The 25,331-nt window shown below is 43.2% G+C and overlaps 1 protein-coding gene across 2 annotated transcripts in view; it reads left to right on the top strand.

Annotated features, from left to right (window-relative positions):
* The window catches only part of LOC139420377 (phospholipid phosphatase related 5b), a 74,754-nt gene extending 56,665 nt beyond the window's left edge, over positions 1-18,089 (top strand). Inside the window, exons 4-7 of one of the 2 annotated variants that reach the window (XM_071170413.1) lie at positions 1,371-1,547; positions 11,492-11,626; positions 14,389-14,440; positions 15,616-18,024. In XM_071170413.1, the coding sequence (XP_071026514.1) occupies positions 1,371-1,547; positions 11,492-11,626; positions 14,389-14,440; positions 15,616-15,635 (384 nt within the window). In that variant the 3' untranslated portion in view covers positions 15,636-18,024. Of the gene's footprint in view, positions 1-1,370; positions 1,548-11,491; positions 11,627-14,388; positions 14,441-15,615 lie in introns of both variants that reach the window. The other variant, XM_071170414.1, reaches the window with a different exon arrangement.
* The last annotated feature ends 7,242 nt before the right edge of the window (positions 18,090-25,331 follow it).

Here is a 25,331-nt window from a genome sequence, read left to right as displayed (position 1 = left end):
ATGGCAAACTTTTATAGTGCATTTTCTGCCTTTGGAACAGTGCATAATTTTTTTTTACTTGACGTCAACTCATGTCATGTAGAGATGGCATAAACTAACGCAGAGCGAGATAGAGAAAGATTAAAAAAATATATCTAATGTTGTGTATCTCTTTCTAACCCCCAGAGAAGAGAAGGAATGAAAATGGGTCAGGGTGCATGCAACCTTTGAGTCCATAGAGAGAGAGATAACAATGGGTAATGTGCCCTCAGAGCATAGAGTTTGCACTAATGAAAAAAACAATTACTCATCTGCAGCTCTGACATGAAGGGATTCGTTATAAAGCGTGTGGCTTCACTTCAGAGGACTACAACAAGGGAAAACAAAACTCTTAATCATGTTTCCTCTCCTTTACTTCTCCAGCCACGTAACGACAATGGGACAATGGGCATTTGTTTTCTCTCCGTTTGTTTAGTTACGTTTTAAGGGCCATTCAATTGCCTTTTAAGCTCATTTGCAACATGTTTAAATGAATGTTACAGTCACTTTGAAGTTACTTTTGAGAATTTTGAGTCCCACTGTCACCATGCCATGTCATATCAGAATGATTAAAACAATTAAGAAGAGTGACAGGCCCTGTTTAGTCCACCTCTATCATCTGTGTCCCAGCTGGGTTAGGGGAGGCACCGCTCCGGGCACTTTCTCTCTGCTTGACTCACAGGCTTCCTAATTTAGCACTGAGACAGGGGCAGCTGTGTACTCTGTGTGTTTCACTCTGTTTGTCTCTCTCTCTGTCTGTCTGTCTCTCACTCCCACACCCCACCACCCTCTTTTTCTTTCTTTCTGTCTGTCTCTCTTTTCCACCGGTACCCTACGCTCTCTCAATCTGTGTCTATCTGTCTTTCCCTCTCAGGTAGAGCAGGGGGGCAAAGAGGCGACAGTTAGTTAGAAACAACACATCCACCGACAGCCCTGTACCCACCTCGGATATACTGTACTTTAGATGAGAAACCATTTACTTGAATAGAGACCCAGCTCTATACAACCCTAGTCACACGGGGGACTCATATATACTGTAACAGGCATTGATGCACTCTGTTGTTGCTGAATTAATATAGTATTGGCATTCTCAAGATGTCTATGGTTCCTACATGTTGTATGCGGTCCCATTTGCTCTGTTTGAGAGATGACACCAATGCCGTATAAGGAAGATTAAGCACTGATTTGACTATGTGCAGTCTATCAGTATGAAGGTAAGGGTGGGAGGATGTCTACTTCTTTGTAAAGAACTATAAATATATGTACATTCCCTAGTAGAAAGCATATAGTTGTCTATAAAATGTGAGGGAATAACAGTGAACCATTCCCATCTTCTTCTTCCCTCTCACCAGAGTTACATCACGTGCACGGTGAAAGCCAAAGGGACGCGGCTAGCCAAGCCTGTGCTGTCCCTGGGTCTGATGTGTCTGGCCTTCCTCACAGGACTCAACAGAGTGGCTGAGTATCGGAACCACTGGTCTGATGTCATCGCTGGCTTCATCATAGGAGTGGCCATCGCTACCTTCCTGGTAAGAACCTGTCCTGCAGTAGCATCAAAATTGTCACAATGTCTGGTGTGCGTATTAGGACAGCATCAACACCAACTTCTTGGGACTGTGAGGCTGTCCTAAATTCGACACCATACTACTGGGTTGTAGAACCTGGATTAGCATCAGTATGGTTGTGTCCCACATGGTACCCTATTCCCTATCTAGTGCACTACTTTATACCATGGTGGGCTCTGATCAGAAGTAGTGCACTATAATGGGAATAGGGTTAACCCATACCCTACCTGTCACTACACTCACTTACACTACCAGTCAAAAGTTTGGACACACCTACTCATTCAAGGGTTTTTCTTTATTTTTACTATTTTCTACATTGTAGAATAATAGTGAAGACATCAACACTATGCAATACCACATATGGAATCATGTAGTAACCAAAAAAGTGTTAAATAAATTAAAATATATTTTATTTTTGAGATTCTTCAAAGTATCCACCCTTTGCCTTGGTGATAGCTTTGCCCACTATTGGCATTCTCTCAACCAGCTTCATGAGGTAGTCACCTGGAATCCATTTCAATTAACAGTTAAACAGTTAAAAGTTCATTTGTGGAATTTCTTTCCTTCTTGATGCGTTTGAGCCAATCAGTTGTCTTGTGACAAGGGAGGGGTGGTATAGAGAAGATATTAAAAGACACCAATAAGAAGAAAATACTTGCTTGGGCCAAGAAACATGAGCAATGGACATTAGACTGGTGGAAATCTGTCCTTTGGTCTGATGAGTCAAAATTTGAGATTTTTGTGAGACACAGAGTAGGTGAACGGATGATCTCCGCATGTGTGCTTCCCACTGGTACTGTATGTATATATATATATATATATACATATATATACTCCATACTCCAACATTGCTCATCCTAATACTTCTATATTTCATCATTTTTTAAAACTTTTAGATGTGTGTGTATTGTTGTGTAATGTTACAACCCTGCAAACTGGCAGTTGCCCCACTTAATTCCTCTGGTCCTCTCCCACCTGTCCCTCCTCGCCAAGGGCCCTCCTATGGAGTCTAAGAGCCTTTCCCCTGATCCACTGGAGCCGGAACGCCTGCAAAGCCCATTGGGCTGCTCTGCAGTTCCTCTGTACTGCTGCTCCACATAGAAATGGACTTTCCCTTTCACACAGTAACGTTCCCCCATTGGGCACTGGCGATCCATCATGGCCAGAGAGGGAAGCCAAGCATGGAGTGAAGTGGAGCAATGATAGGAGTTGGCTTAACGCAGATTGAAATGTGGCGAGGATGATAATGGATTGCAGAGGCACAATTGAGATCCAGATGCGTGCATGCATGTGCACCCTTATGCACAAACACTCACAAAGGATTTTACAGTGAACAGTAATGACAGTGGTTGTGTCTTTGTACTTCTACTGTCGCTGAACATTTGTCGCAATCTTCCCTTCACCTAGTTCTCCTGGTCGACTCTGGAGGTGACTGGGCCATGGGTCTGTTTCTGGCTCGGTAGTCCAGTGGAGGCCCATGAGGCTGGGGTTGGAGTGTGAAAAATACATCTCCCTAGGGGTCCCAGATGTCTGGACCAGTCATTGGCCTTACTATCTATATCTGTACCTTACCCAGAACAGGAGAAGCATAATGTGGATATTAGCAGCCACACCATTCCCATATTGCTCCCATTCCTTTAAGTTAAACTCTATAAGATTCTGCCATGTTCATAACGTTCCTCTGTTATTCTGCTTCAGTTCAGATCTTCGTCGGATGCTTTTATATGTACATGTTGTTTTATATTTGCTTTTATGCTTGTCCTGTTGGGAAGTGAACCTTTGCCCCAGTCTGAAGACCTTAGTCGTGGTAATCCAAGATGGCGTAGCAGTCAGACGTCTTTGTCCTGTCGTGTCCCTTGTATATATCGTTTTACATCTTTTTCGTCGCATATCCTTTAAAATATTTTGCTAAACCTCAACATCTAAATACTCTCCTGCAACCCGCCTCACCCAATGTGGCGTGGATTTTTCTTTTTTTTCCTAAAGTATTTATATTTACTTCGGATCTGGAATTCCTCAACTGAAGCTAGCCAGCTAACTACCAGCTATCAGTCAGCAAACCATTGCCAGCGGTCATCAGCTAACCTTCAGCTCGGAAAGCTCTCGTCAGTTCGAACAACGTGACTCTAACCAGAGCATAACGGACCTGTTATTTTTATCCCCGGATTCCTACCGCAAACTGAACATTTTCATCTGGATCTTCAGCACTAGCTAACCGCAATCCAGGATGACTACTCCTGGCTAGCGTTTCCATCCCAGAGCAAGCACAAATTAGCTTGAAGCTAGCCCGGCCAGAGCTCCTGTGCTATCACCGAAGTATACTCCTGGGCTACTACCGAAGTATACTCCTGGCTACAATATCCGGACCCCTTCTACAGCCGGTACGGGGCATGGAACCCCGCAGATCCCCTACGACTGGAATACCGAAATAATCTGCCCGAGGACTCCCAACAGGCCCCTCAGGCGCGACGCCCGCTGAAGGCCCATTATGCTAACCAGCTAGGCCTGCTAGCTACCTAGAGCTACTTGGAACCCTACTAATTCCACGACTGGTCTATCGACGTCACTGCACGAAGAGGCAAAAACAGACTTACCCCCATCGTGACGTCCCCCAAAGGCTAACTTTCTAGCCCCTGCTATCTGCTTGCTTGCTAACCTGGTCTGCTAACTGCTAGCTTGCCTGCCCGGTCTGCTAACTGCTAGCCCTTGCTAACTGCTTGCTTGCTAACCCGGTCTGCTAACTGCTAGCCCCTGCTAACTGCTTGCTAACCAGGCCTGCTAAGTGCTAGCTTACCTGCCCAGTCTGTAACTGCTAGCCCATACTAACTGCTTGCCTGCTAACCCGGCCTGCTAACTGCTAGCTTGCCCCGGTCTACTAGCTGCTAGCTTGTTTAGCCCCGGCCTACTAACTGTTAGCTTGTTAGCATCGGCTGAATCGCTGTGTCCCCAGCCAGCCCAACCACTCACTGGACCCATATGTTCACTTGGTTACGCATGCCTCTCTCTAATATCAATATGCCTTGTCCATTACTGTCCTGGTTAGTGATTACTGTCTTATTTCACTGTAGAGCTTCTAGCCCTGCTCAATATACCTTAACCAACCATGTTGTTCCACCTCCTACATATGCGATGACATCACCTGGTTTAAACATTTCTAGAGACTATATCTCTCTCTTCATTACTCAATGCCTAGGTTTACCTCCAATGTACTCACATCCTACCTTACCATTGTCTGTACACTATGCCTTGAATCTATGCTATCGTGCCCTGAAACCTGTTCCTTTTACGCTCTGTTCTGAACGTGCTAGACGGCCAGTTCGTATAGTCTTTAGCCGTACCCTTATCCTACTTCTCCTCTGTTCCTCTGGTGATGTGGAGGTTAATCCAGGTCCTGCAGTGCCTAGCTCCACTCCCACCCCCCAGGTGCTCTCATTTGTTGACTTCTGTAAACGTAAAAGCCTTTCATGCATGTTTACAAAGGTTTCATGCATGTTAACATTAGAAGCCTACTCCCTAAGTTTGTTTTACTCACTGCTTTAGCACACTCTGCCAACCCAGATGTCTTAGCCGTGTCTGAATCCTGGCTTAGGAAAACCACCAAAAACCTTGAAATTTCCATTCCTAACTATAACGTTTTCCGCCAAGATAGAACTGCCAAAGGGGGCGGTGTTGCAATCTACTGCAGAGATAGCCTGCAGAGTTCTGTATTACTATCCAAGTCTGTGCCCAAACAATTTGAGCTTCTACTTCTAAAAATTCACCTTTCCAGAAACAAGTCTCTCACTGTTGCCGCTTGCTATAGACCTCCCTCTGCCCCCAGCTGTGCCCTCGATACCATATGTGAATTGATTGCCCCCCATCTATCTTCTGAGCTCGTGCTACTAGGTGACCTAAACTGGGACATGCTTAACACCCCGGCCATCCTACAAACTAAGCTTGATGCCCTCAATCTCAACACAAATTATCAATGAACCTACCAGGTTCAACCCCACATCAGTAAACACGGGCACCCTCATAGATGTCATCCTAACTAACTCGCCCTCCAAATACATCTCTGCTGTTTTCAATCAAGATCTCAGCGATCACTGCCTCATTGCCTGCATCCGTAATGGGTCTGCAACCAAACGACCACCCCTCATCACAGTCAAACGCTCCCTGAAACATTTCTACGAGCAGGCCTTTCTAATCGACCTGGCCGGGGTATCCTGGAATGACATTGACCTCATCCCGTCAGTAGATGATGCCTAGCTATTTTTTTAAAGTGCCTTCCTCACCATCTTAAATAAGCATGCCCCTCTCAAAAAATGTAGAACTAGGAATAGATATAGTCCTTGCTTCACTCCAGACCTGTCTGCCCTTGACCAGCACAAAAACATCCTGTGGCGTTCAGCATTAGCATCGAAATAGCCCCCGTGATATGCAACTTTTCAGGGAAGTTAGGAACAAATATACACAGCCAGTTAGAAAAGCTAAGGCTTTTTTTTTCAAACATAAATTTGCATCCTGTAGTACTAACTCAAAAAAGTCCATGGAGAATAAGAGCAGCTGCCCACTGCTCTGAGGTTAGGAAACACTGTCACCACCGATAAATCCACTATAATTGAGAATTTCAATAAGCATTTCTCTACGGCTGGTCATGCTTTCCACTTGGCTAACCCACTGCCCGGCACCCTCCACAGCAACCCGCCAAAGACCCCACCATTTCTCCTTTACCGAAATCCAGATAGCTGATGTTCTGAAAGAGCTGCAAAATCTGGACCCTTACAAATCAGCCGGGCTAGACAATCTGGACCCTCTCTTTCTAAAAATATCTGCCGAAATTGTTGCAACCCCTATTACTAGCCTGTTCAACCTCTCTTTCGTATCGTCTGAGATTCCAAAAGATTGGAAAGCTGCCGCAGTCATCCCCCTCTTCAAAGGGGGTGACACTCTAGACCCAAACTGCTACAGACCTATATCTATCCTACCCTGTCTTTCTAAGGTCTTCGAAAGCCAAGTTAACAAACAGATTACTGACCATTTCGAATCCCACCATACCTTCTCCGCAATGCAATCTGGTTTCAGAGCTGGTCATGGGTGCACCTCAGCCACGCTCAAGGTTCTAAACGACATCATAACCGCCATCGATAAGAGACATTACTGTGCAGCCGTATTCATCGACCTGACCAAGGCTTTCGACTCCGTCAATCACAACATTCTTATTGGCAGACTCGACAGCCTTGGTTTCTCAAATGATTGCCTCACCTGGTTTACCAACTACTTCTCTGATAGAGTTCAGTGTGTCAAATCGGAGGGACTGTTGTCCGGTCCTCTGACAGTCTCTATGGGTGTGCCACAGGGTTCAATTCTCGGGCCGACTCTCTTTTCTGTATACATCAATGATGTTGCTCTTGCTGCTGGTGATTCTCTGATCCACCTCTACGCAGACGACACCATTCTGTATACTTCTGGCCCCTCCTTGGACACTGTGTTAACTAACTTCCAGACAAGCTTCAATGCCATACAACTCTCCTTCCGTGGCCTCCAACTGCTCTTAAACGCAAATAAAACTAAATGCATGCTATTCAATCGATCACTGCCCGCACCTGCCCGCCCGTCCAGCATCACTACTCTGGACGGCTCTGACTTAGAATACGTGGACAACTACAAATACCTGGGTGCCTGGTTAGACTGTAAACTCTCCTTCCAGACTCACATTAAGCATCTCCAATCCAAAATTAAATCTAGAATCGGCTTCCTATATCGCAACAAAGCATCCTTCACTCATGCTGCCAAACATACCCTCGTAAAACTGACCATCCTACCGATCCTCGACTTCGGTGATGTCGTCTATAAAATATCCTCCAACACTCTACTCAACAAACTGGATGCAGTCTATCACAGTGCCATCTGTTTTTTCACCAAAGCCCCATACACTACCCACCATTGCGACCTGTACGCTCTCGTTGGTTGGCCCTCGCTTCATACTCGTCGCCAAATCCACTGGCAACAGGTTATCTACAAGTCTCTGCTAGGTAAAGCCCCGCCTTATCTCAGCTCACTGGTCACCATAGCAGCACCCACTCGTAGCACACGCTCCAGCAGATATATCTCACTGGTCACCCCCAAAGCCAATTCCTCCTTTGGTCGTCTTTCTTCCAGTTCTCTGCTGCCCATGACTGGAACGAATTGCAAAAATCTCTGAAGCTGGAGACTCACATCTCCCTCACTAGCTTTAAGCACCAGCTGTCAGAGCAGCTTACAGATCACTGCACCTGTACATAGCGCATCTGTAAACAGCCCATCTACATGTATCTACCAACCTCATCCCCATACTGGTATTTATTTATTTTGCTCCTTTGCACCCCAGTATCTCTACCTGCACATTCATCTTCTGCCGATCTACCATTCCAGTGTTTAATTGCTATATTGTAATTACTTTGCCACCATGGCCTATTTATTTCCTTAACTTACCTCATTTGCACTCACTGTATATATACTTTTTGTTTTCTTTTGTTCTACTGTATTATTGACTGTATGTTTTGTTTATTCCACGTGTAACTCTGTGTTGTTGTATGTGTCGAATTGCTAAGCTTTATCTTGCCAGGTCGCAGTTGCAAATGAGAACTTGTTCTCAACTAGCCTACCTGGTTAAATAAAGGTGAAATTAAAATAAAATAGTGCTATGGAGCAGGTTTTATTCAAGGATCTCTCTGTGCTTTGCTCTGTTCATCTTTGCCTCGACCCTGACTAGCCTCCCAGTCCTTGCCACTGAAAAACATTGCCACAGCATGATGCTGCCACCACCATACTTCACCGTAGGGATGGTGCCAGGTTTCCTCCAGACGTGATGCATGGAATTCAGGCTAAATAATTCAATCTTGGTTTCATCACACCAGAGAATCTTGTTCCTCATGGTCTGAGAGTCTTTAGGTGCCTTTTGGCAAACTCCAAGCGGGCTGTCATGTGCCTTTTACTGAGGAGTGGCTTCCGTATGGCCACTCTACAATAAAAGCCTGATTTGGTGGAGTGCTTCAGAGATGGTTGTCCTTCTGGAAGGTTATCCTATCTCCACAGAGGAACTCTGAGCTCTTTCAGAGTGACCATCGGGTTCTTGGTTACCTCCCGGCCCAAGGTCCTTCTCCCCTAATTGCTCAGTTTGGCCGGGCGGCCAGCTCTAGGAAGAGTCTTGGTGGTTCCAAACTTCTTCCATTTAAGAATGATGGAGGCCACTGTGTTTTTGGAGACCTTCAATGCTGCAGACTTTTTTTGGTACCCTTTCCCAGATCTGTGCCTCAACACAATGCTGTCTCAGAGCTCTACAGACAATTCCTTCGACCTCATAGCTTGGTTTTTGCTCTGACATGCACTGTCAACTGTGGGACCTTATATAGACAAGTATGTGCCTTTGCAAATCATGTCCAATCAATTTAATTTACCACAGGTGGACTGTTGTAGAAACATCTCAAGGATGATCAATGGAAACAGAATGCACCTGAGCTCAATTTCGAATCTCATAGCAAATGGTCTGAATACTAATATAAAAAAGCTATTTCTATTTTCGCTTTGTCATTGCGGGGTATTATATGTTTAGAATAAGGCTGTAACGTAAGAAAATGAGGAAAAAGTCCAGGGGTCGTAATACTTTCCGAAGGCACTGTATGTGCAGGTGTGTTGTTTCTAACTCTCTCTGTGCACGGTCTGTGCTGCATGCATGTTAGACTGTGAGACACGCGTTTGAGAGTTCCAGTAATCAGCGCTCCGCTCAGATAAGGCATGTCAGCGGATGAAAGAGATAGGGGACCCAGAGAAATAAGATCAAACCGCCTCTCCTCTTCTCTCCGCCTCTATTGCTCCCTCCCTCCCTCTCTTTCTATCTCTCTCTCTAGCACTAGGAAGCGAGATGAATAGGGAAGTGGGCTGGGCTAGGCTAGGAGAATATGCTGTTTACTCTGAAGAAAGACCTTCATTAAAGCTGAACCTACCAGACTGTTGAGTGATATTAGTGCTCACTGTTCAATGCTATAAAGTACCACCTTTCCTAAATGATTCTAATCGATCAAACTTGGTGCGTGCCAAACACATTAGATCCCTCCATTTATATCTTATCCATCTACTTCTAAGGTTTCCATTGGTTATCGTCTAAGGAGAGTTAACCTCATGTGATTTGAATAATATTGAATGTTCTCTATTCTTAAAATCATCCATATAGACAGAGCATCCTTGCTGCCTCTCAGGATTGCATTGAAATGAAAGAAGTGTAAATCGATTTAACTCTTATTGTGGCATGATGCTATTGTTTACCATTCCAAGGTTGGTGCTCAAGCATATGATTGATCATCAGATGCTACTTTAATGAGGTGTCTCAAATTCACATTGATTGATGATCTGATTGAGTAAAGTCATTAATCTGTCGGAAGTCGGTTCATATCACAACGGATCAAATTGAGAATCGGGGGCAGACAGGCTTATATTAGAAGTGTTTTACTTAGGGGGCTCCCGAGTGGTGCAGCATCTCTGTGCTAGTGGCATCACTACAGACACCCTGGTTCGAATCCAGGCTATATCACAACCAGCTGTGATTGGGAGTCCCATAGGGTGGCGCACAATTGGCCCAGCATCGCCCGGGTTTGGCAGGTGTAGGCCGTCATTGTAAATAAGAATTTGTTCTTAACTGACTTGCCTAGTTAAATACAGGTTAAATAATGTTAGTCACCTCATTAACGAATCATTAAAGTCTTCCTTAAACAAGAAGTGCAAGAGGAGATATGAATATACGAATATAGTAATACAGATACATTTTTTCCACTGCAACACTATGGCATCGCTGTGTCACAGCCCCCGGTCCCTTATGTTGTAATAGCTGAGTACCATACTGTAACAACCCCTAGCATTAGGGAGTGCTTGAGTTAGCTCATTTGGGACTGTAGATATCTTTCTCCTTGCTCGATGGTAAGGTGACTGGGGTTCCAATACGACCAGTGCTCATAGCTACACCCACCGTTGGGAAGAACAACCCTCTCCGTCTTCCTCTCCTCTCACTCTAATACCACTAGTCAACGCCATCCAACAAAAACAATGCTGAAAAACAATTGTTATTGTTGTTGATGAGTAAATGGTCCAAAAAAAAATTATTGTATACATTACCCGACTCTTTGCTTTGTGCTTTTTATTGTACCAATTATCAACACCTTCCTGCTCAGTAGGAGCTAGATAATTTATTGGGAGCAATAAGCTTTAGGCTTTTGAAAGGCTTTGGAATGCTGTGTTGCATAAAGGAATGGATTGGCTTGGGGAAACGAAAAAGGAGAAAGGATTGAAAGCAACTAATTTAGAGCAACAAAGGGCTCAGATATGTATTCTATTCTCCCCCTATCACCGCAGGGCGAAAGGCATCCAGTATAGAAGAATGAGAACGGGAGGGAATGGCACACACACACACACACACACACAGAGAGTTTTGTTAACGCCAACTGTAAGATTGATCACCTCATTTTGAAGCTTAAAGCCTGGTTTTGGCCTTTACTGGAGTGTGTCATACACCATCCATTGTGAGAGCTAACTCGCTTCAGGATAGGCATGCATATCAAGCTTAAAGAGGCCAACTCTCACACATCAGACACGCATACACACATATTGGGCATGAGTGCACGTGCATGTTCGCACACACATTTTTACAGCAATTTCTTCTGGCTTCAAGCCATTGCATATTGAAACGTCTCATTAAGGAATCATGGAGGGCAGAATCCTATATGATTCTATATGTAGGTCTCCTCCCCTGTCTGTGTGAGAATGGTTATGTTGATAGAGACTATTGTGTCTCCCTTCCACCCTCTGTGTGTGTGTGTGTGTGTGTGTGTGTGTGTGTGTGTGTGTGTGTGTGTGTGTGTGTGTGTGCCTCCTGTCTCCCCCTGCTGTGTGTGTTCTAGGTGGTGTGTGTGGTGCATAACTTCAAAGGCAAGCTGTTGCTCAGTGAAGACCCCCCGCAGGACAACATGCCTAGTGCTCCCATGATGAACATGTCCAGAGTGGAGAGCCCACTGGAGAAGTACATCGCCTCGCAGGTACTCAACCCCATGGCCTATACACTACACCCTACACCAGGGGTGGGCAACTCCAGTCCTCGGGGGGGGGGGCTGATTGGTGTCACACTTCTCCCTATCCTTAGCAAACACAGCTGATTAAACTAATTGTATTCTAAACTGTGTGTTGATTATTGGAGTAAGGTTTGTTAGCTGGGGCTGGGGCAAAAAGAGTGACACCAATCAGGCCACCGAGGACTGGAGTTGCCCATCCCTGTCCTACACTATGTGGGCATACCCTATCCCCTACACCCCTCAAACTCAACTTTGGACCTTGAAGCCAGTTCCACTACTTTTGTTCACTCTCTAATCAGGGACTGATTTAGACCTGGGGCAATAGGTGGGCGTTATCAGGTAGAACAGACAACCAGCAGGCTTGTAGGGTAAGAGTTGAGTACCCCTACCCTTCACCCTATGTACTCTATGAATATATTCTAGGATTGCTACACTATTAAACTCTTAACAAGGTTATTACTAGATACCATTTTGAAATCAGTGATATGGGTCATACTAGCTGTCCATTTGAATTATTAACAGACTGGTTTATGTGAACATGTCATTGATTAGGCTACTGACAACTAAGCTGTGTGGAGTGGATTTTAAGAATACCCTACGACCATACCCCGTTCAAAGGCACTTCAATATTTTGTCTTGTCCATGGCACACATGCACAATCCATGTCTCAATTGTCTCAAGGCTTACAAATCCTTCTTTAACCTGTCTCCTCCCCTTCATCTACACTGATTGAAGTGGATTTAATAAGGAATCATAGCTTTCACCTGATCAGTCTGTCATGGAAAAAAGCGGTGTTCTTAATGTTTTGTACACTCAGTGTAACTTAAACATTCTATGCATATCCATACCACTAAACTCCTGTAGGAGACAGACGATGAGGATGAGCCTCCTCAATCGTTCAAAGAGCGCATTCTGGGGTTCTTTCGCTGGATCAGAGGCCGCTTTGGGCACTTCGAGCACCTGCAGAACACAAGGCAATAAACGTATGCACCCGTTTGTGTGAGGGCTCCGAGCCTGCCTGCCAACTCTCTGGAACACACTGGCTGCATCCCATACGGCACCCTATTCTCTTTCTAGTGCACTACTTGGTCTGTTCAAAAGTAGTGCTCTATGTAGAAAATAGGGGTCATTTGGGACGTAGACACTACACAGACAGACTGGCTGACCATCTGACCAACTGGGCCTGTTAGACAGGCAGCCAATGGGCCAAAGGAGATTCCAATCAGGCCAAGATGAATTTGACTATTCAGTGTCCATAGTATTTGGCAACTCCTGGTTGAAGTGCTTTCTTTTCCTTCTTTCTCTTTTCCTTTCTGATGAGTTTCTGTTGATATAAACTACATGGCCAAAAGTATGTGGACACCTGCTCATTTAATATCTCATTCCAAAATAATGCTGCTACATCATCTTCCACTCTTCTGGGAAGGCTTTCCACTAGATGTTGGAGCATTGCTGCGGGGACTTGCATCCATTCAGCCACAAGAGCATTAGTGAGGTCGGGCACTATTGATGGGTGATCAGGCCTGGCTCGCAGTCGGCTTTCCAATTCATCTCAAAGTTGTTCGATGGGGTTGAGGTCAGGGTTCTGTATAGGCCAGTCAAGTTCTCCTACACCGATCTCGACAAATAATTTCTGTATGGACCTTGCTTTGTGCCTTCCCCAATCTGTTGCCACAAAGTTGGAAGCACAGAATAGTCTAGAATGTCATTGCTGTAGCTTTGTTATTGTATGCTGTTACGATTTCCCTGCACTGGAACTAAGGATCCTAGGCGGAACCATGAAACACAGACCCAGATTTCTCCCCCACAAAACTTTACAGTTGGCACTATTCATTCGGGCAAGTTGCGTTGTCTTGGCTTCCGCCAAACCCAAATTCGTCCATCGGAGCCGTTGTTCTCATAGATGTTTCCACTTCACAATAACAGCACTTACAGTTGACCAAGGCAGCTCTAGCAGGGCAGATATTTGACAAACTGACTTGTTGGAAAGGTGGCATCTTATGACGTTGCCACGTTGAAAGTATGGGCCATTCTACTGCCAATGTTTTTCTATGGAGATTGCATGGCTGTGTGCTCAATTTTAAACACCTGTTAGTAACGGGTGTGGCTGAAATAGTTGAATCCACTCATTTGAAGTTTTGTCTACATACCTTTGGCCATGTAGTGTATATTCAATCAGCTGCTATGACAGGTTATTGCACTTGAAGAATTAACACACAGAAGTCAACATTAACACTGTTTATGGGTGTTGATTGAATCCACATATTCAATTTGTTATGCCATAAAAAAAAGGCTAGCAATGTTTCATCATTGCCAATGACACCCACAGCAGGAAAATAACCTGTTCTAAACATAGCCCCAAGACATCTGACATCAAACTCAGCATGCACAAATGTATGCTAAAGAAAATAACATCTGCAAATTCTAGTGACTAGCTAGTGAGTAGTGCTATGGATAATGTGATGTGACGTATTAGCAGCCTGTTCAACTACAGCAGTCAGACTGGTGGGGTAACTATTCCACCATCTCTTTACCCAGCAACACTGACAAATAACTGCATCAGTCCCATTTTAAACAAACCACAACTTTTACGGCTCAATGAAGCCTTCATAAAACCTCTATAAGGTGCTTATGAAGACTTTATGAATGCCATATGAAGCCTTTACCAGTTGTAGTTTGCTTAAAATGAGACCACTGCATCTGACACGGGCTCGTTTGGTTGGTTTCAGATCTGGGCAGGAGCGGACAGGGGTTATATGGCAGTTGAACCACATTATCAAGGTAGCACATAGCTACAGTACATCCCTGCACCCCCCTATTCACCCACAGCTGCCCCCCTGTTTCTGCATGCCCACTCCCCGCCATCCCACCCTCTTGCGTTAGTATGGGTCGTTCTAACGCTCTCACATTAATCTTGAAGTGCCACTTTTGGCTACTTTTGAAAGCATACTCTATGACCACTAAAATACACTCTGATTCCCCCTCTCCCTTGCTTTACTGACAGAGCTTTTTTGAGAAAGGCTGCCTGAAGATGACTCCCTCCCTGCTCATAGGCATACAGTACAGCATCCCTAGTCTTCATTGATGAAGGCAGCAGACGCAGTATCTAGCATAATGCATTAAAGTTTTATGAAAGAACCAGGAAATAAACTGACATGTTGTTTCCCATATCCGCATGGGGAAAACATGGGCTTGATAGTACTATAATCTAGAGCAACTATAATCTAGAGCAACTAGAATAGAGCAACTAGAATCTAGAGCAACTAGAATAGAGAAACTAGAATCTAGAGCAACTAGAATCTAGAGCAACTAGAATAGAGGAACTATAATAGAGGAACTAGAATCTAGAGCAACTAGAATAGAGAAACTAGAATCTAGAGCAACTAGAATAGAGAAACTAGAATCTAGAGCAACTAGAATCTAGAGCAACTAGAATAGAGCAACTAGAATCTAGAGCAACTAGAATCTAGAGCAACTAGAAAAGAGCAACTAGAATAGAGGAACTAGAATCTAGAGCAACTAGAATAGAGAAACTAGAATCTAGAGCAACTAGGATAGAGCAACTAGAATAGAGCAACTAGAATCTAGAGCAACTAGAATAGAGCAACTAGAATAGAGAAACTAGAATCTTGAGCAACTAGAATAGAGCAACTAGAATCTAGAGCAACTAGAATAGAGCAACTAGAATCTAGAGCAACTAGAAAAGAGCAACTAGAATAGAGAAACTAGAATCTAGAGCAACTAGAATCTAGAGCAACTAGAATAGAGCAAATAGAATAGAGCAACTAGAATCTAGTGCAACTAGAATATAGCAACTAGAATTTAGAGCGTTCAGCTTCTTAACGACTTACTTAACCCTGCCTCATTTCAAAAGCTTTCATTTCTTGAGATAAAAAAACAAATACTTTTTGTGTAACTTGTCTCACGTAATTGTTTTCTTTCTTTCCTCCTTTTAGAATCACATCACCTTCGCTGAAGTCACATGACGTTGAATCGTCCGTTTTGCAAACCCATTGGACATCAACGCTCTTCACCGTCCAATCAAAAATGTAATAGTCGGGGTGCAACGCTAACTCATTATGTACGGCTACTGTATAAGGTCTGTCTGTGTTGTTGTCTTGTCAGTCCCTGTATCATATCCTATGCCGCAGTCATGTAAAAAACTCCTCAATAGCTTGATGGGAAGCTCTTTGCTGTGTTTCTCCATGTGTTTACTGCATTTGTTGAATCTATTTTTGGACTTAATCCCTAAATGAGGAAAATTGACCTGATTCAACTTGAATTAACTCGACTTGTCATTCATTATAAGCAGAAATGCTGACACGCTGTGATCCAGATGCCACTTTATACTGTAGAAGAGAGGACTTCATCATGGAAGTGACTGATCCATTTTTTCCACAATGTTGGTCGGATATGTTCTTATTCATTCTGCCATCGCTTCATGTAAATTATAGTTCATCATTGGACTCTATTTTGTGTACAATAAGCATTGTTACATTATCAGTATCCTAAATAATGGGAAGCTAGGGAGCATTATTTTTCTCAAATGTAGCCTACTGTATGTTGTGTTGAATTTGTAGATTTGTAGATTCAAAAATGTCCCTGTTGCCACATACAGGGACATATATTTCAACCCCAGATTATGAGAAATGCAAACCAATGATGTTGGTTAGACTTTGATTCATGTTGCTTCATTTTTATTCATGTTGCTTCATGTGGCAGTTCCTAAAGCTGATACGCCATCACTTGGAGCTCGAAGAGGGGTTGGTTGTCATCTGTGTGTCAGCGTGTGTGTCTCCTCTCTCTCTCTCTCTCTCTCTCTCTCTCTCTCTCTTTATTCAGCTCTCTCTCTGGTGTGAAAGGGATACAGTGAATGGAGCACAATGTCGCTAATCGTTTAGTAATTACTTTAAGTCTATTGTTGATACATATGAACGCATGTGACAGGGAACTGTGTCACTGTCTCACAGGCCAATATTGAGATTTGTTGTGTTATGGTGAAACGTCATTGTCTTACTATGATTCTCTCAGATATTAATGTATGTAACTGAGGTTCAACAATACCACATCTGTCACTGGTGAAATTTGAAAAGGGTCTTTCGTCCTAAGACACCTCAGAGTGTGCAGAAAAAAAACTGTACTTTGGGATGCAAGCTGCAATTCGATCGACCAACCCCAGTCAATGCGAAAATAGTTTTAAGAGGAGCAATAACATTCATTTTCTGACTGTTTTGCCCATGAGTAGAGAAGAGCAGAGCATAATATTGATGTCCCCATTATGTTGCCCCTGAAATCTATATTTTTGTAATGATCACTAAAGCACTGAACTATCATAAAGGACACAACAACACAGGAACATGATAACAGCAGCACTTTAAAATCAAGCTTGACTCAGAAACGCAGGCAAGATGGCCGCCCATACCGCTGCTGCTTGGAAAATATACGTAATTATGTCTAGAACATTCAGGATTTGTAAAATCTGCTAACATGTGCATTGCAAGACCTAACGGTTAGTGTTATTATATTCAAATTATGGAAAAAGTGAACTGTATAAAATGTATACATACTGTAGGTCAATATCCTTCTGTCAGACATTATGGCTGTCTATTTTCTTATGGTTGTGCACTGTATGTATGTGTGTGTTTGTTCACAAAAAGTACAGTACATGTGTTAATGGACTAGTATTACTTTAACATAGCTATACCATGTTGTACAAGTGCACATGACTATGTTTTGATTTTTTTATACTCTGACTTTAATATTTCCTCTATTTATGTTGTATTACAACCTCTACTGCATACTCAGAACTTTTTGTTACACTACATACTCATACATTTAGTTAAACTACATACTCATACACTTGGTTACACTACATACTCATACATTTGGTTACACTACATACTCATACATTTGGTTAAACTAGACTCATAAGCTTGGTTACCCTAGATACTCATACATTTGGTTACACTAGATACTCATACATTTGGTTACACTAGATACTCATACATTTGATTAAACTACATACTTATACATTTGATTAAACTACATATTCATACCTTTTTGTTAAACTACACATTCATACCTTTTTGTTAAACTTTTGGTCCATAGACAAGAGTTTCATGCAACCTAGCTACTGATCTTTTTTTTAAATGACAGGTTTTTCTTCTTGTTCCCTGGTTTGAAGTCAGACTGTTACATTGTCATTATTTAGCATAGTGAATCATTTTGTATGGATGTTGTTGATATTCTGGTCACCCAGTTGATTTACCAAACTTCTATTTCATTCCTTTGTCTTTTTATCATGACCTTTTACACTGTAGACAAAATTCAATTTACAGTCTTGGAATAAAAAATAATTATATCAAGATTGCTCGCTCCTCCTGTCCATTCACTAACCTACTCTGAATACTAAATATCTTGCTATTTGCTTGAGTCAAGTTTGTCTGTTGTGAAGGATATGTTGAAAATCATCTCCAAATTGTCCTTCTTCCCTGACATGAGACAGATTGACTGACCTACACTGTAAAAGATGCACAATGTGCAGTAGGGTGACACCACAGTCTGTTGGGGACTCGTTCTGCCGCTGGTTCCTTGACTGACTCTCGGAGTCCTACGGAAGACAGACAAGAAAACAAACAAACAACCATCCATCACAAGTGGGAACAAGCGGCAGAGAGCCATTTATAACAGTCAGTCACCAGAGTAGAGATACATGCTGTAGAACATAGCATTTCTGAAGCTGTTGTCTGCCTCCCAAACGACACCAAAACCCTTAGGGGATCTGGTCAAAAGTAGTGCACTATATAGGATATAGGGTGCCATTTGTGACACAGCTTTCCTTCATTCTATAGAATCTCCTGGCACACTGATGTGTCTTATCTGTCCCATGTGGGATGTATCAAGTGTCTCGGAGGAGTGCTGATTTATGATCAGTTTAGCCTGTTAGATCATCTTTTAATAACACTACATAGACGTGGAGATCTGATCCTAGATCAGCACTCCTACTCTGAGACATTTGATACATACAGACATCTACAGGTGCACAGAGGCCACTTCTGAGGGGGTTTCTCTCTGTGATTTACAACAGCATTCCCACCTCTGGTTAAAAAAAACACATGGGAAAGGAATTGGTTTGTTAACTTAGTTCTGTCGGAAATACTTAAAGTGCTATAGTAGCGCTTATTCGAAGGAACATACCAGAAAAAAAATGATATGTGATGATGTGACAAATACAGTCCATTTCATATAGAAGAGAAAACAGTCTCTCAGACTTACTATTACTGTCACCATACAATATCCACTCTGAATGAGGAATGATGAGTTTGAAGGACTTCTCTGCATGACTTTGAAGTGTCTCTGTCGTCCTGAATACAATGTCTTCAATTGACAAAATCGCACCCATTCAATCTCTATGCGAACATTCATCCATATGTGAACTTCAAATCTTCAAAGACTTTCCAAGCATATGTGCCGTTTGATCCACTTGATCCACTTTGTGTTGCCATGGAAATTAATTATGTATTGGACCAAATGGATCCTGGGGTTTCTAAAGAATCTATAGAGTTATTACAAACCTATTAGAACATACTACATAAAGAAAGACATTCATATTCTGGTCTTGAATCGTGTTCACTTGAAGCAATTCTAAATATAACAATGTCCTTGTGGTCTTTGTTGCGAGCTGAAAGCACCTGTTTCAATAGAGACTGAAACGTTTTGTAAAGGGTGCTGCTGATAATACTTAATGTTTGACGAGAAAGCCGGAAGAATAGTAGTATTATTACAGTAAAGCAGGATGTCATTATGTTTCCATTCACAGTCATTTACATAGACAAGAGAAATTAAAAAGGTACCAATTTAGAATTTAGATTTTCCAACGATAATTACGTTCCAATTTTATTTGGAGGTGAAGAATACAGGAGTGGTTGACAGATGGGCAGCTTCTGTTATGCACATGCAACTAGTAAATGATGGTGGCAGCACTTAACTGGCAGTACTGAGCTGACCTGCCAGTCTGTCAGGATGTGTACACTCTGAGTGGAGTGACAGAGAGTCGCCATGGAGCTGTGGAAATACTCACCCAAGGCCATGTTGATCCTTCACCCCACCGCAAGGATTCTTCTCTGGGAATCTGTCTCCCTTTTCCAATCCCACCTCCACCTCTCTGGTCCCTCCTGGATCCGCTGACCTTCCATCCATGCTGTTGGCTGTCTCCTTTGCTGTCTTTAGCACAGCCAGAGAGCCCAGTATCTGGAAGATGTGTCTGGGTCTGGCTGCCCCTGGATACACCAGAACCACAATCACTATGCAGAAGGCTGGTGAGACTGTGGCTGTCAACTGATGCCCCAGAGAACTTTCTCACATTCCAGGAGTGGTGTTCTGGTTGACTGACCCGCACCTGTGCTCCGCTGTCCCCGACGGGCTTCCCAAGCAACCTCCAACCCACCGGTCTAGTTCCAGTTCCAGATGTGGTCGGGCTCACATGGTTCACATAGTTCATCCTAGAGGACATACGTCGGCACAGCTCCAGAATCTCACAGCCAGATGCTCTAATTGTGTTTTGGAGGTTTGGCAGGATTCTGGAAGGGAGCCGAGATGTTTCAGGGTTCTGTGCCACCATCGCCCTACACCGCCATGGCACTGCTAGTTCCTCTGCAGACTGCTCTACACACAAAACACATGAAGAGGCTGGGCCCCAATGGGACCTGGTCAGTGGCAGCAGTCGCTGCTTCAGTCTCTGTTGTTTGATGTTTGTTTGTTCAGATTGTGGTGAGGAATATTTTTTGCTTTGAGCAACTTTTCTATTCTTCTGAGGTGGAGGATCGTCGACGCCCGTTTGGGAATGCGTCTGAGCACAGTTGGAATTGGACGTGTTAAATCTCTCCCAGCAGGGGTTATTCTGGAGCTGTCTAGGAGATTTCACTGGGAGAGGAACGAGATTGGCAGTGAGCTTCTCCTCTATCTCCACCCCATCCCCCACTTCTTCTACTGCATAGGACCGTGGCCCAGTTATCAAATGGGACGACACTACGATATTCCTCACATCCAAACATCTGCAGTTCAGGTTTAACTCTCTTCTAACCCTCTGGCGTCCATGAAATTCATTCTCATCTGGGGGAGAAAAAAATTACGGGAGAATGTTCATGTTTACAGCTCTAATCTTGTCACACTACTCAGCTGTGGGAGTGTGTTAGGCTACAGCACGAGCCCTCGAACCAACGCATTGAAATCAGCTCATTACAAATGCAAAAGTGATAGAAGACAAAGTGAATAATTTACATGGAGAAAATGCCATCGTTACGGATTTAATGATGAAACAGGATAGGTATGTTTGTTCTCAGCCATACTACAAAGCCTTGACACCAATGTCAGTGATGTTTACCCTCAGCTTTTTCGCTGTGTTTAGATCACACACATTCTTTAGAAAAAAAATAACATAAAAATAGCATAGGAAAAAAAATCCCTCAAGCAAACAGACCCAAAAGCCAAGAGTGTTACCACCCTTACGGAAAAACCACATGAATTTCACGTGATCTCATGTGAAGTTAATGTGATAACATTAAGCTACATGTGAAAACAAGATCTCATGAAATAAATGTGACATGGGGATGGATGCAAAATTTCCCCAACATTTGAACATTTTTGCAGATGAAAGATTTTCAAATGTGAAACTGCGATATCACATGTAAATCTGTAATTCACATGTGAGATTTACATGTGAGGTGAAAACATGAAAATATAATAAAATGGTATGGGTGTTTCAAGGTAAGTGGTACGCTGTTCAGCTAAAATAGCATAAACATCTTTAATCAATATGATTACACTTGACATGATCACTTAGTGCTGACTTTTCAATATGACCCGACCTGGGACTCACAATCTCTGGATTCAGAGTATGCTGATCTTTTTCCTGCACCACAAACTCCGTAGCATTCTCAGGAGTCATCTACAGATTCATTACCTATACTACATCTCTAAGCAAAAGAGTGCCATCTCCACTGCTATTTTACTAATCAGTTAATCTCACTATTCTCTCATCATTGATTTCATGTACTTATTTCTGTAATTTGAGCGTTTTCTGTATAGTTGTCTATCACTATGATAAAAAACAGCATTGAGTCTTCTTGGGTATGACGCTACAAGCTTGGCACACCTGTATTTGGGGAGTTTCTCCTATTCTTCTCTGCAGATCCTCTCAAGCTCTGTCAGGTTGGATGGGGGGCGTTGCTGCACAGCTTTTTCAGGTCTCCTGAGATGTTCGATCGGGTTCAAGTCCGGGCTCTGGCTGGGCCACTCAAGGACATTCAGAGACTTATCCCGAAGCCTCTCATGTGTTGTCTTGGCTGTGTGCTCAGTGTCGTTGTCCTGTTGGAAGGTAAACCTTCGCCACAGTCTGAGGTCCTAAGCAGGTTTTCATCAAGGATCTCTGTACTTTGCTCCATTCATACAGTATTTGCCTCGATCCTGACTAGTCTCCCAGTCCCTGCCACTGAAATACATCCCCACAGCATGATGCTGCCACCACCATGCTTCACCGTAGGGATGGTGCCAGGTTTCCTCCAGACGTGATGCTTGGCATTCAGGCCAAAGATAATCTTGTTTCTCACGGTCTGAGAGTCTTTAAGTGCCTTTTGGCAAACTCCAAGCGGGCTGTCATGTGCTTTTTACTGAGGAGTGGCTTCCGTCTGGCCTGATTGGTGGAGTGCTGTAGAGATGGTGCCTTGGCACAATCCTGTCTCAGAGCTCTACGGACAATTCCTTTGACCTCATGGCTTTGTTTTTGCTCTGACATGCACTGTCAACTGTGGGACTTTATATAGATAGGTGTGTGCCTTTCCAAATCATGTCCAATCAATTGAATTGACCACAGGTGGACTCCAATCAAGTTGTAGAAACATCTCAAGGAAGATCAATGGAAACATTTCATACATTTGCTAAAATTTCTAAAAAACATTTTTCACTTTGTCATTATGGGGTATTGTGTTTAGATTGCTGAGGATTGTTTTATTTAATCCATTTTAGAAGAAGGCTGTAACGTAACAAAATGTGGAAAAAGTCAAGGGGTTTGAATACTTTCCAACGGCACTGTATAGTGTATGCTTGATGCTCTGGGGACATCTTAACGACAAATGTCTGTTTGTCGGGCATCACCTGTGAAATCTCATGTGAAAGAATCCACATGTGAAACTTCATGTGAAATATCATCGCATGTGAAGTGTTCCAAAACCACATGGTTTCACATGATTTCACATGTGAAAGGTTATTTGATCACAAGAAAATCTCATAACATTTCACACGTGAAATCATGTGTATTTTCCATAAGGGCTTGCAACTTTGATCTAAATCATTTCCCCTAAATATTGCTCTCTTCATTTTTTTATTATTATATTCCATTATAATCCTCATCAGTAGAGAGCAGTGGGTCTTTTCCGATAACCCTCCCCTCCCCTCTGACTGGATCCAGTTACAGATTGAGAGAGCCATATTTGAATGGCTGACACAACCTGGTCCTGTTTCAGTCATGATGAATCACTGAGCCTGACTAGAATTGCAGTGCTCTGTCCACACAGGCCCAAACACTGATCGATGACTTACTCAAGCCAAAGGCTGTCTTCCGGAACAGTACCCTGGTTGGTCCACCACAGAAGGCTCTGGACAAGACATCTCTTAAAGCTCCCATCCCACCACAGGATAATAAATTAGGAGTGTTTTATAGACAAGGGCACACTCTATTTAACCCCTCACCTGCTGCAGTGCACTGTTACTGTTAGGATACTATAGGGACAGTACTTTTTGGTACAACAGTGTAATATGGGGACAGTACTTTTAGGTACAAAGGTGTAATATGGGACAGTACTTTTAGGTACAAAGGTGTAATATTGGGACAGTACCTTTAGGTACAAAGGTGTAATATTGGGGCAGTAATTTAAGGTACAGTGTTTCTGAACATGTACAGTAATATTTTCGCGGCCGGCTGCGACAGAGCCTGGGCTCGAACCCGGAATCTCTGGTGTCACAGCTAGCACTGCGATGCAGTGGTCTAAGACCACTGTGCCACCCGGCGCAAATCTAAGGCCTTGGACCACTGTGCCACCCGGGAGGCCCAGCCCCAGTGATATTGGTGTATCTTTTTTTTTTGTGGCCAACTTTTTATTCAGTTTTGTCATTTTTCGTTTTTAGAGGGGGGTTACATGTACAGAACCAATCAAATAAATACATTCAAAGTTAATCCAAACCCATTCCCCCCCTCAGTCCCCATCCACCCACCCAGCATCCTCCCTCCCCACCCGGAAACCATGCTTTTTATCGCAGCAGTGCTGCCTGCCAGCAGTAATCTTCTCTGATTGATTAAGAGATTCATGGGGCTATCATCGTTAAGTAACAAAATAGATGGAAAGCATTGAATATTTAAAGTGGAACTGACAGTGTGTCAGCAACGTGAAATCTTATTAAAATCTGTTCATATACATCCCCAGGAAGAATATGACATCTTTTCTTTTTTTTTTTTTTACGAGTGAGCACTTAGATATGGCCATTTTCTGGCACTCATAAATTCATAGAATGTTTGGGAATCACGTAGAGTAAGGCATTTGTGAAAATTCTATAGCAATATAGAGTGGTTAAGCGGCCGTGCGATCAGAAAATTGATAGACACTGTACTAAATAAAACCTAATAAAAACATCTGTCTTGTCCAGGACCAGAGTTTATGCAGACCGGTTCGCCATAGCCAATCAGAGCTACAGTAGGTCTTTATGCAAATCAACCATTTGCCACACGGGCCTTCCATCGTTCACTTTGAACTGGACTGTGTGTTTACAGGCAGTAGGACCAGCCATCGTTCACTTTGAACTGGACTAGGTGTTTACAGGCAGTAGGACCAGCCATCGTTCACTTTGAACTGGACTGTGTGTATACAGGCAGTAGGACCAGCCATCGTTCACTTTGAACTGGACTGTGTGTTTACAGGCAGTAGGACCAGCCATCGTTCACTTTGAACTGGACTGTGTGTTTACAGGCAGCAGCAACAGCGTAACTTTAGATCATCAGAATGCATTCATCAAAAGCCACAAAATACACCTGAATGGATTTCTGCAAATATGTAAATACTACAGGAGTCCTCTTAGATTTGGAAAACTTTACAACTTGTCCAAAACCACATTTTTACAACTGAATGAGAACTTGCCTGCCTGCCTGCCGACTCATTTGATCGATGCCAAATACATTTGTTTGACAACTAAGTTGTTCAAGTGTGTCAGAGTGCGCAGTAGGTCATTACTAATTCAGAGAATTGTCAGATGTCTGTTCTTAAATTCAGAGCGTTCCGCTCTCTGAGCGTTCAGGTGCACACTGCACTATTGACACACTGGCCGAGTAGGGTTGATCCAAGCGTTCCTCACAATGTTGGCAGTCAAGCACCCAAGCTAAATGGCTAAAGTTGGCTAGCTTGCTAGCTATTTCCAGTGAGAGAACACCTCACTCTCAAATGAGAGAACACCTCACTCTGACCATTTTACTCGGCATAGCAGAACTGGTTAGGCTGTTTTGATGTTATCTAGAGCGTGGTTGACTAACTGTGCTGCTGGCAACAATTTAATAACTTTTTTTGACAGTCATATTCAGCGGGTGTTGCGTGTTTGTAAATGCATCAGTTATATTGCACTCTGGCACACT

This window comes from Oncorhynchus clarkii, chromosome 11 (assembly GCF_045791955.1).
Source record: "Oncorhynchus clarkii lewisi isolate Uvic-CL-2024 chromosome 11, UVic_Ocla_1.0, whole genome shotgun sequence".
In the NCBI taxonomy this organism is placed as follows: domain Eukaryota; kingdom Metazoa; phylum Chordata; class Actinopteri; order Salmoniformes; family Salmonidae; genus Oncorhynchus; species Oncorhynchus clarkii.
This window is presented reverse-complemented; position numbering and strand designations above follow the sequence as displayed.